Source organism: Ovis canadensis, chromosome 2 (genome assembly GCF_042477335.2).
Source record: "Ovis canadensis isolate MfBH-ARS-UI-01 breed Bighorn chromosome 2, ARS-UI_OviCan_v2, whole genome shotgun sequence".
Taxonomy (NCBI): Eukaryota; Metazoa; Chordata; class Mammalia; order Artiodactyla; family Bovidae; genus Ovis; species Ovis canadensis.
Genome location: NC_091246.1, coordinates 136898257 through 136909922, shown reverse-complemented (window position 1 = coordinate 136909922; position 11666 = coordinate 136898257). Strand labels below are relative to the sequence as shown.

The 11666-nt window shown below is 42.7% G+C and overlaps 1 protein-coding gene and 1 long non-coding RNA gene across 2 annotated transcripts in view; one reads left to right on the top strand and one right to left on the bottom strand.

The window, feature by feature from the left end:
* The window catches only part of TTN (titin), a 275748-nt gene that overhangs the window by 50312 nt on the left and 213770 nt on the right, over window positions 1–11666 (bottom strand). The window contains exons 285-305 of the mRNA XM_069577076.1: window positions 11080–11400; window positions 10700–10984; window positions 10302–10601; window positions 9687–9989; window positions 8952–9227; window positions 8548–8847; window positions 8153–8455; window positions 7700–7999; window positions 6924–7211; window positions 6266–6562; window positions 5875–6177; window positions 5473–5778; window positions 4100–4387; window positions 3714–4004; window positions 3335–3622; window positions 2394–2981; window positions 2189–2293; window positions 1556–1753; window positions 1153–1449; window positions 465–1052; window positions 71–373 (exon numbers count right to left, since the gene is read on the bottom strand). Coding sequence (XP_069433177.1) covers window positions 71–373; window positions 465–1052; window positions 1153–1449; window positions 1556–1753; window positions 2189–2293; window positions 2394–2981; window positions 3335–3622; window positions 3714–4004; window positions 4100–4387; window positions 5473–5778; window positions 5875–6177; window positions 6266–6562; window positions 6924–7211; window positions 7700–7999; window positions 8153–8455; window positions 8548–8847; window positions 8952–9227; window positions 9687–9989; window positions 10302–10601; window positions 10700–10984; window positions 11080–11400 — 6528 coding nt within the window. The remainder of the gene's footprint in view (window positions 1–70; window positions 374–464; window positions 1053–1152; window positions 1450–1555; window positions 1754–2188; window positions 2294–2393; window positions 2982–3334; window positions 3623–3713; window positions 4005–4099; window positions 4388–5472; window positions 5779–5874; window positions 6178–6265; window positions 6563–6923; window positions 7212–7699; window positions 8000–8152; window positions 8456–8547; window positions 8848–8951; window positions 9228–9686; window positions 9990–10301; window positions 10602–10699; window positions 10985–11079; window positions 11401–11666) is intronic.
* On the top strand, window positions 489–10150 carry LOC138433824 (uncharacterized). Its single transcript, XR_011254474.1, has 9 exons — window positions 489–988; window positions 1170–1261; window positions 2578–2707; window positions 2870–2951; window positions 3186–3411; window positions 3497–3667; window positions 8346–8873; window positions 9134–9233; window positions 9601–10150. It is a non-coding gene; the product is annotated as an uncharacterized lncRNA (long non-coding RNA).

The following is an 11666-nucleotide window of genomic DNA, read 5'->3' as shown; positions in this document are numbered from 1 at the left end:
GGTTTGGATTTGGTATAAATTAAATACCAGCACTCCCCAAAAAGCTGTGTTGAAAAAGATAAATACTTACAGGCAACATCTTTCATTAGAACAGGATCTGAAGCATTGCTAGGTGGACCAATTCCTGCTTTGTTCTCTGCACTGACTCGGAACTCGTAGGTGTTTCCTTCTTGCAGTCCTGTCACTTTGCATCTGAGATCAGAAACTGGAGTCTTTGTTGCTCTCACCCATCGCAAGCTTTTCTTCTCTCTCCTTTCTACATGATACCCTGTGATCTCGCTGCCACCGTCATCCACTGGTCTTTTCCAGCTGATAGTGGCAGTGTTTTTAGTGACATTGGAAACCTCTGGCTTTCCAGGGGGGCCAGGTGGACCTGAAAAGGAAGCAAATTTGTGAGAAATCTATGATTTCCTAAGCTCTGCTGCAAAGGTTTATGCATCAATTCCCTTATATGCTGTACTTACCAAATCTGTCTACCATTTTGACAGGTTCAGACTGTACGGGTTCTCCTTTGCCATATTGGTTTACAGCTGAGACCCGGAAGACATACTCATTTCCTTGGATAAGTTTGGTTGCCACATGCCTGCAAGACTGAATATCTTCGGCAACCACTGTCCACAGAAGTCGGCTGGTTTCTCTCTTTTCCAGGACATAGGACTTAATTGGTGAGCCACCATCTTCCAAGGGAGGTGTCCATGTGAGTGTTGCTTTTTCAGCAGAAACATTACTGATTTCGATGGGGCCTGGGGGACCAGGTACATCAAGCACTGTCACCTTCACATGTTCACTCTTTGTGCCAAAAGGATTAGTTGCAGTGATGGTGTATTCACCAGCATCTTTTCTAGTCGCATACTTGACAGCAAGCATGGAAGATGTTGGGGTTGAAGTTATCTGAACAATATCTGATGGTCGTATGTCTTTTCCGGCCCTGGACCAACTGGACTTTGGAAGAGGCTTGCCAAGAATGCTAATGGCACTCAGAATGATGGTATCTCCTGCTTTAACTGTTAGCCCATCTTTTATTGTGGGATCAAGAACAATGGTTGGTGCCTCTGCAAAGGAAACAAAAACAAACAAACATTGTAATCAGAAAAGGAAGGTGGCTTAATATACTGTTTTTTCGAATGTGCATAAAAAATAAAATAGACCTACCGTATTCATCTTTGCAGATAATGGTTCCTGTACTTTCTGATGGAGCACTGATAGCACCTGCTGTATTCTTTGCTCTAATTCGGAATTCATATTTTCCACCCTCGACAAGGTCAGTAACAGTAAAGGCACAATCTGGGACATTAACATGGTTGGCTTTCGTCCAGGATTTAGAGGGAAGATCTCGCATCTCTACTATATACCCAGTCAGCTTATGGCCACCATCGTATTTAGGTTCAGTCCAGACGAGAGTCACTGAATTCCTTGTTACATTGATAACCTCCGGTTTGCCAGGAGGATCTAAAATAAAGCAACAAACGAACCAACCCAGTCAGCCACACACCAATGTTTTCTCCATGAGGAAATACAAAGAGACATCATGCAAAGTCTCTGTATAATGACTTACCAATTGGATCAAGGGCCACAACTGGCTCTGACGGCAGGCTTGGTTTGCCTACTCCTGCTAAATTGATTGCCATAACTCGGAACTCATATTCCAGACCTTCAGTTAGTCCCGTCACTTTGAATTCTTTCATCCTAATAGGAGTCTTATTAGCTCTCTTCCACAAAAGGCTGTTTCTTTCCTTGAACTCGATGTGATACCCTATAAAAGACCCAGTGATGTGTCAGTTCCCAGAGAAAGCACAAATGTAGCCTGATTTTTAAATACACACATACACAGAACAAATAATCGTTCTTGTTGGTATCTACACTTTTATTACCTAGCCATAGGGATATTTTTAGCTCCTGGAATAGACTTACTTATGGCACCTTCTGTTGAAACATTTTAACGTATAAAAATAGATACTATCATTTAGAAAGCCTTTATTAACTATTACATTAGGAGTTTTCATGCAAATGAAGTTAGCTTAATGAATTAGCTTACTTAATTCTTAATGTTCTGAATGCATGATGAACTGAAAAAAGGGACATATGCTTTTGGATGTGCAGATAGTACTATAAGAAGTAGCACAGATTCAGCTTGTTTTTGGGGAGGAAGATTAACGTAAACGCTCTAGGATAAGAGCCAACAAAATACCTGTAATTGGAGAGCCTCCAGTTTTCCTGGGGTCAGTCCATGTTAGAGATACGGAGTCATGTCTGACATCCACGATATTGGGAGGTGGGGGAGCATCAGGCACATCTAGGAAAAAGCAGATAATTCAAGATTTATAATCAGGAATGTATTTGAAATGAACTGGAACCACGTTCTGCTTTATGTTTTCTGACCTTGAGACACTTACCAAATGGGTGTCTGGCAACAATTGGCTCCGATTTCAGACCCTCTCCTACACCGTATTTATTCTCGGCACTGACCCGGAAGGTGTATTCCATCCCCTCGTGGAGTCTCATGACCCTGAATGTGGTTTTCTGGACGGCTGAGGCACAAGTCACCCACTTGTTGTTTACAGAATCTCTCTTCTCTAGGATGTAGTTGGTGATCTCAGAACCTCCATCGTCCTTCGGAGGACCCCACTTTAAGGTTACGGCTTCTGCTGTGACTTCTTCAAATTTGATCGGTCCAGTGGGGATGCCAGGCTTACCGACAACTTTTATGGTGAGAGTCCCTTCCTTGGTGCCAGCCACATTCTTCAGTGTGATTGTGTATTTTCCAGCATCAGATTTTCGGCAATCATATACGACAAGAGTGGTGTTAACTGCAGATGATTCAACACTGACTCTTGTGTCTGTTGCTAGAGGGTCTTCCCCTTTCTTCCAGGTCACGGATGGAACTGGCTTGCCTTTTATGGGGATCTTAAGACGGAAATTGCTGTTTTCTTTGGCCAAGTAGCACAAATCAGGTAGGTCCTTTAAGTCAAGGTCAGGAGCCACTGTAAAACAGCAGAGATAAGTCATTTTTTAATGCCAGGCAGTTAGTTTTTTCAGATCATTATAGTTTTTAGAGGGTTTTTATGTAAGCCAGGGAATAGGGCTCAAGAGCACTTTTAGTTTTTTATACGGAGCATTTTAAAAGTCTCTATAGAATTTGTTACGATGTTATTTCTGTTTTATGCTTTGGTTTTTTGGCCATTTAGCATGTAGGATCTTAACTCCCAGACCAGGGATCGAACTTGAGAACCCCATGTATTGGAAGGTGAAGTCTTAATCACTGGACTGCCAGGGAAGTCCCAAGAGTGCACTTTTGATGACAAAGGGGAAATGGAGATGATGGCTAAGGGCTTACCGACATCATCCTTCGCCACAGCAGTGATTTCACTTGGGGTGCCTTCTCCATTTTCATTCTCAGCGCTCACTCGGAAGGTATATTCCTTCCCTTCAGTCAAGTCTTTTGTGGTGTACTGTAAGCTTAATGATTTCATGACTCGTTGCCACTTATTTTCTTCAGTCAGGAAATCAACGACATATCCAGTGATTCGACTTCCACCATCGCTGCGAGGCTTCTTCCAGCCTATGCTGCAAGATGACTTGGTGACAGAGGTCACCTTCAGGTCCACCACTGGTCCAGGGGTTTCTAGAGCAAAGGAGAAATGATGAGTCTAAGCCCCAGAAAACCGGGGTAAGGTGTCACTCAGAGTGATGGGGTGGTAGCCTCATTTGCTTACCGGAAGCTTTGACAGCATCACGTGTCTCACCGGGATCACCAATGCCATACTCGTTTTCAGCAAACACCCTGAAGAAGTAGGATTTTCCCTCCTCCAGGTTGGATACTCTGAAGCTTGTTTTTGAGCACTCTGTTGTTACAGTAGACCAGGACTTCCTCTCTGCATCACGCTTTTCTACCACATAGTTTATGATGGGGCTTCCACCATCAATAATGGGAGGATCCCAGGTAACATAAGCAGAATCTTTGGATATTTCTTTGACCGTCACATTGACGGGTGGCCCAGGAGTATCTGAATAAATAGCGGGTAAATAAGAAATGAATACCTAAAAAACACATTGGCTACATTTTAAACATATATATGATTGTTTCTCCATGTAGACTTACCAAGCACTTTCACTACAATGGTATATTCCTTTTTACCACAGCTGTTCTCCAGAGTCAAGATGTATTTTCCTGCGTCATATTTGTTCACCTTTTCACAGCGCAAGAAGGTGTCAAAGTCAGTGGACTTTATGTCCAGTCCAACCCTTTCTCTTAGATTGACGTTTGGTTTAGACCAAGTTATCTTGGGAGGTGGACGTCCTTTCACTGGCACGTACAGTCTCATGGTAACTCCAGCACGCAATATGAGGGTCTTCCTCAAATCAGCGTCAAGTTCTCCTTCAGGTGGAACTGTTCACCATTGGAGTGAAGAACGTTAGAGTAATGTGTATTTCCAAGGACTGGCCTGATAACTCCTAAAATATGTTTCTGATTTCTAGTTCTTAAAAGAATTCTTAATATAATCCTCAAAACTTTTACCAACTATCTTAAGACTCTGTAATAATTACTGACATTTCTATTTTCTAGTATCCTATGGCCCAACCCACGTTTTCCCTGGAGGATCTGCATCTCCTTATCTCATGAACCTTACATACTCTTAAACTCTCTGTATTTTACAAGTAGATGACTGATTTTGGGCTTTCTTCCAGTGAAAGCACTCTGCTATACACTCTGACTTTCTTTATTTCTTTGTAGGAAGAAAAGTACACAGTGGGTGAAGTGTAATTCAAAGTAGTAGGAGCATTGATTAGGGAGAATAAGTGAATACAAGAAATGGTGGGAAAAGAAATTAAGATGGAGAGGGGTGGATTAGAAGAGAAAATAAAAACCTAAGAATAATAAATAGCTCACTGCTGCTGCTGCTAAGTCACTTCAGTCATGTCTGACTCTGTGCAACCCCATGGACAGCAGCCCACCAGGCTCCTCTGTCCCTGGGATTCTCCAGGCAAGAATACTGGAGTGGGTTGCCATTTCCTTCTCCAATGCATACATACATGCTAAGTCGCTTCAGTCGTGTCTGACTGTGTGACTCTATGGACAGCAGCCCACCAGGATCCTCTGTCCCTGGGATTCTCCAGGCAAGAGTACTGGAGAGGGTTGCCATTTCCTTCTCCGAAATGGCTCACTACTTATTTTTTAAAAAAAAACAACAACTTTTTATTCTCAATAAAATCCCTATATTCCATAATCTTTTGAAGACAGGAAATTCTCAGGTAAGTAAGAAAAGCATTTCAAAACCACAAATCACCTTGCCTTCCATTTGGCTTGTTACACAGTACCATAAAGTACCAACCCAGCTCTCCTACAACATACTTCTAGAGTTACCAACCCTAAAACTTGTAAATAAATGAATCTACATAGAGGAGTTCTATATATTCCTTCTTACAGTATGACTGATGAAAAGAGTTCTGTATATTTCTCCTGGTAATACTTACTTAAAATGTCCTTGGGACAGTGTTTGTCGGGCACATCGCTGGGGTCACTGTATCCAATCTTATTAACGGCATACACACGGAACTGGTATTCTGTGTTTTCCATTAGGCCGGTAACCTCAAAGTGGGTTTTCTGGAGCTTCTGTGGTAAATTGCACCTCACCCAGTTATCCGAATCAGCTCGTTTCACTTCAACAAGGTAACCAATGATAGGACTGCCCCCGTCATAGGCTGGCTTGCCCCAAGATAGACTCACAGAGCTCCGGGTTGTGTCATATACTTTGGGGAAAGCTGGTGGTCCAGGAGGATCTGAGGATGATAATAGAAAAATTTCATTAAAATGTCATTCCTGGTTGTTGAATGCTGATTATCACACAGCTGTGGGACTCTTCCATGAAAACTTACACAGAGGATCTTGGGCATAAACAGCTTTGGAGGCATCACTGGGTTTGCCTGGTCCAGCCTTGTTGATGGCTATCACTCGGAACTCATATTCTGTGCCTTCTTGGAGACCTGTTGCTTTTATTGTTCTTTCTATCACAGGTTTTCTGTTGACTTTAGTCCAGTTAACTGCGTGGGTTTCCCGCTTTTCAACCAAATAGCCGGTGATGGGGGACCCACCGTCATCTGCTGGGGGCTTCCAGCTGACTGTCATGTGGTCCTTGGTTACGTTGCTAATAACAGGGGGGTCACAGCGTCCAGGAGGGTCTGCAGAGGTTAACCGACAGGTTTATGTCCCGGTCTAAAAGGTAATATTTAAAAAGCAGAATGAAAAACTGCAGGAAAACGTTCTTACCGTATGGGTTTTTGGCAATTGCTGGCTCAGTTAAGATCGGGTCGCCCACTCCGTATTTATTTTCAGCACAAATTCGGAACTGGTACTCGTGGCCCTCTATCAGTTTCTCCACACTGCAGCTGGTGATGGGCACAGTAGCAGAGACTTGAGCCCAGTTGGGTCTGCTCGTTTCACGTTTGTCAACAATGTAGTTGGTGATTTCTGAGCCTCCATCTTCAAGAGGAGGTTCCCAAGAAAGCATTGCACGATCCGAATACATTTTGTTGATTTTAACAGATGCTGGAGGACCTGGTTTATCTGAAAGGATAAGAAAGAAAAGTTAAGTCTTTTTCCCAAACATATGAAATAGGGGATGAACAGAGTGGAGGACTGGAGACCCGGGTTGCTGTCTTTATACTGTTATTAACTTCCCATATGACCTTGCAAGTTACTTTTCTCCAGATCTTAATTTCCTCATATCTAAAATTAAGTATCTGGAATACGTGATCTCTAATGGTCTTTTCAGCTGTAAAACACTACTGTTCTGTGTTGAGAATAATTCCATGATGACAAAAGATACATCAAGTTAGGTATCTTTTCTCACATGTTATTTTGTAAATTCTATGACATCACATTAACCAAAGTAAAGCCTGAGAGTCTAGTGAAGTGTTTTAGTTACCTAATACTTTGAGCTTGATAGTAGCTGATTTGGAGCCACTTGGGTTTTCAGCAGTGATGGTGTAGTCCCCTGAGTCTTTCCGGGTCACACTGAACAGCTCCAGGGTGCACAGGTTCCGCTTCGTGGCCATCTTGATCCCTTCCGATGGTTTCAGCAGTGTGCCATCCTTCTTCCAAGAGATTGTGGGCTTCGGTTTGCCAAAGACAGTAGCATCCAGGCAAACGTTGGTTCCAGCTTTCACAGTAAGCAAAGATTTCATAGCCACACTCAGGTCTATCCTGGGAGGCACTGGAAAGAAGTAAGATAAAGGGATTTAATATATGCAAAGCTATATTATATAATGCTTATTTGTAAAAGTGAGAAATAAATAGGCTATCTTTTTCAAGATGGGATTTTCTTAAAGTAACTATTCATTATAAAAGAAATACAAGTTTAATGCCAAAATTTGATAATGCTGACAGTATAAAAAAAAGGAAAGATATTATCCACCATCCCAGCATCCTGAAAGCTTCACTCTTATCACTTTGGTGCATTTTTGGGGGGCATCTTTCTGTGCACGTGTATGGTTAAAAGTATGTGGTCTTCACGGTTTGCTGTCTTTTTAGTTTAACATGTTATTAAGATTCTCTATAATCATAATTTTTAATGTCTGTATACAAAGTACCTATGATTTTATTTGTCCCTATTTTCATAGATGTAGATTTAGTTTTTTATTAGGGGAAACATATATTATGAGTGATGTCTTCCTTTGCCTAGAATGTCCAACAGAATCTTACCACTTTCTGCCATGATAGTCACTGGATCGGAAGGTTCAGAAGGCTGGCTAATATTTACTGCGGTCTTGGCAATTGCTCTGAATTGATACTGAGCATTCTCTTCTAAGCCAGTCACTGTGAACTCTTCCTGGGGAATCTGGTGAGGTGAAGTATTACACCGTATCCACTTATCACCAGGAAGTTTGCAAGCTTCTACGAAATAGCCAATAATTTTGCTGCCTCCATCATGCTTAGGACGAGCCCAGACAAGAGATACCGTACTCTTGGAAACATCAATGACTTCAGGCTTGCCAGGAGGATCTAGAACCAAAAGAGATATTCTTAGCATTTGTCTTAACAGCAGAAATGTTCTTTTTCACTGTATCACCCAGAATATATTCCTGAATGGAAACAGTAACATTTAGAGATGCCAAGATTTAAATGTGTCCTCATAATACTTAAAAAAATAATTACCAATTGGAGTTCTTGCAGTCACATATTCAGTTGGTTTGCTGGGTGGGCTGGATCCAGCTTTGTTTAGGGCATAGATTCTGAATGAATACTCAAGGCCTTCTACCAGGCCAGCACAGGGATATTCAGTTGACCGGACAGGAGTGTCATTGGCTTTCACCCAGAGCAAACTGTTTCTTTCTTTGCGTTCAATCAGGTAACCAGTGATGGGGCTGCCTCCATCGCTGTCGGGCCTGTCCCATGCCACGAAGATGCAGTCTTTGTTGACTTTAGTGACGCGTGCGTTCTTGGGTTCACTGGGAACACCTGGAGATGAAGACCAGGGAAATGTCAGTTTCCAGCCTACGCAACAGATTAGAAAGAAAGCAGTTCAGTTTTTCATCCTGAAAGGAACATACCAAATGGGAACTTAGCCACCATCTTGGGAGACGTGAGAGGCTCTGAAATGCCAAATCGATTCTCGGCACGGACCCGGAAGATGTACTCTTGGCCTGGGATCAGTTTCCCAACCCTGCAGTTAGTTTTTGTCACTGACGCTAGTGCTGTCACCCAGTCACCTCGGCTCACGTCACACTTCTCCACAATGTAATTGGTGATGTTGCTGCCTCCATCCTCCAGAGGAATGTGCCAGGACAGGGAGCAGGCATCAGCGTCTATGTCAGAAATGTCAAACGGAGGCTGGGGGGGTCCAGGAGCGTCTGCGTGAACCAAGAGGAGAGAAAAGGTAAGGATAGGAATGGGACTGGAAAAAATGCTTCTGATCTTCACATGTGGATGGCTGTTTGTCTAATGCTGAACCTACCCATGACGATGACTTTGATTTTCTGAGTGTCTGTCCCAGAACTGTTCTCTGCAGTGAGGCTATAGTAACCGCTGTCTTTCCTAGTAACATCTTTTATGATCAGAATTGAAGAATTGTCTGCTTTATGCACAGCCAGGTGGCTGGAGGTAACAACGTCATCTTCTCCTTTTTTCCATTTACAGACCGGATTAGGCTTTCCATACACATGGGCTTCGATTCGGAGTTTCTTCCCAGCTTTGATAGTAATTTGCTCTGGCATGAGGATCTTGGGTGGCACTGAAAGTAAGATGAAGATACATTAATTTTGTGGGGAGGTTAAATTTCCTCTAATGAGGAACTATACTAGTGTTTTTCAAGTGGTGAATAACAACCCATTAGCAGGTTCCAGGGGATGTTTGCATCACTGCTAATACTTTTTAAAAAGAACCAGATTGAATTGAAAATACCAGAGTCTAGCATACATAATAAGGATGGGTGTTGCTCTAAGAAACTTCTTTTTAAAGTTATATATATATATATATATATATATATATATGTATGTATGTATGTGTGTACTGTGTCATGATTTAAGTTGTTTTACCATGCGTTGTGGGTGTAAATGTTTGAAAACCACTATTCTCTCCTATATTTCAGGTATTTCTGGAATTAGATTCTTCGGGGATAAATGTTTCCACGTCAAAAGAAAATTCTTGTAAACTATTATCACGTGATAAAAATGACTCAGTGTCCACTTACACAGCTGTTCCTTGGCTTCGTACACGCCTTCAGCTTCTCTCGGCAAACTGACTCCCACGGCATTTCTGGCCGCTACTCTAAATTTGTATTTCTTCCCTTCCTTGAGGCCAGTGACAACCAGGCTGAGGTCTTTCACCACTGAGTACTCTGTCCAGCGATCTGCAGGCTGCTCCTCTTCCCTGTAACTAACGATGTAGCCGTCGATTTTAGCGCCTCCATCACGCAGGGGCGGTAACCAGGCTAACACAGCGCTGTTCTTTGTCATTTCAGTAACCTCGAGTTTCCTGGGTGGATCCGGCTCACCTGGAAGAAAAACGCGATTAAGAAAAAACTGTCCAGGTCGCCAAATCCATCCCTTTGTAATATACATTAATGTTTTCATATGCCACCTGCTTCAAAGTATGTGGGAAATGTGATTCGGGCTGTTGAGAGTAAAAAGTACTCGATGAGGCAGATCAAAAGTCTTCAGTGAGAGAGTGAGATATTCTTTTGTGCTGCGTAGGTTTCTACGAGTTAAAGCCCTTTAGGGTTTTGGTATCTGGTAACTGTTTGGTGTCTTGAGTTGACTGAAGTCGGGGACTGGGGTTAGGAGAGGGGAGAAAGGATGTGACTTACTTAGAGGGTCCGTCGCAAGCACTGGTTTGGGGACATCTGTTGGGACACCAGGGCCATACTCATTGACAGCAGTCACTCTGAAGAAATATTCTGTCCCGGGGACAAGATTGGTGACATGGAAGCTCGTTTTCTTCACTTCTGGGGTGACTGTCGACCATGTCTTTCTCTCGGCCTCACGTTTCTCCACAATATAATGTGTCACCTGGCTCCCGCCATCATTCTCGGGAGGGCCCCAGGAAATGTGGCACGATGTTTTAGTGACATCTGAAACTTTTAAATCAGACACGGGCCCAGGGGTATCTGTAAAGAACCACAAGATTAGATATATGAGTTCCCTCAGCCTCCTGATTAACTAAGGAGATTTTTGAAGGGGAAGAAGACAGTTTTTCACCACCCACCTAATACTCTGACATTCACAAACACGGCCTTTTCTCCCGCTGGGTTCACAAGCGTCAAAGAGTATTTTCCTGAGTCGTCACGCGTAGAATTGGGGATGACAAGGAAGGCCATGGTGTCAACCAAATCGACCTGTCCCTTTCTGACCACATTATCAATACCCACTTTTCTCCAGGTGACCTTAGGGGCTGGTCGCCCTCTCACGATGGCAAATAGTCGGATGGGGCATCCTGCCCTCACGGTGACCAGTTTTCTCATGCTGGCATCCAAGTCAATCTCCGGAGGTTCTACAAATGACATGAAGGCCATTAGTTGACTTCAGAATGTGGGGAAGTCATGTGAGAAGCGAAACAATGAACCAAGTGATAACCTAGGGCCTCACCTAGGATTTCTTTAGGTTTAATAGCATCCTTTAGTTCTGCAGGGCGCCCGATGCCAACTTGGTTTTGGGCACAAACCCTGAACTCATATTCCTGGTTTTCATCCAAGCTGGTCACGGTGAATTCCATGCGGACAAGTTGCGCTGCAGCATTGCACCTTTTCCAGCCTTCATCCGGTGACATGTCTGCTTTTTTAGGTCTCATTTCCACAACATAGCCAATGATTGGTGCACCACCATCATACACTGGTTTTCCCCAACCAAGAGTTATGGAACTTTTGGTTGTATCAACCACTTTGAGATTGGTCGGTGGACCAGGTGGTTCTGAAAGTAAATTACGTAAGAATAAATTTACATTTGGTTAACCACTACTAGTGATATGTTAATGTATAATTTTATACAGTCTATTCTTAATTAACCACAGATAGTACATTCAATTTCTCAGTTGCTAACTAAGTCCTCCTTATTTTCCTTTGTAAATTTAGAATCTACCATTGTTCGTATATTTTAGGTGGTTTGGTAAAAGATCTATTTGGAAAAATACTGGCTAAGATAAAGTTTTGATGTTGTGGATTTAACTTACTTGTCTA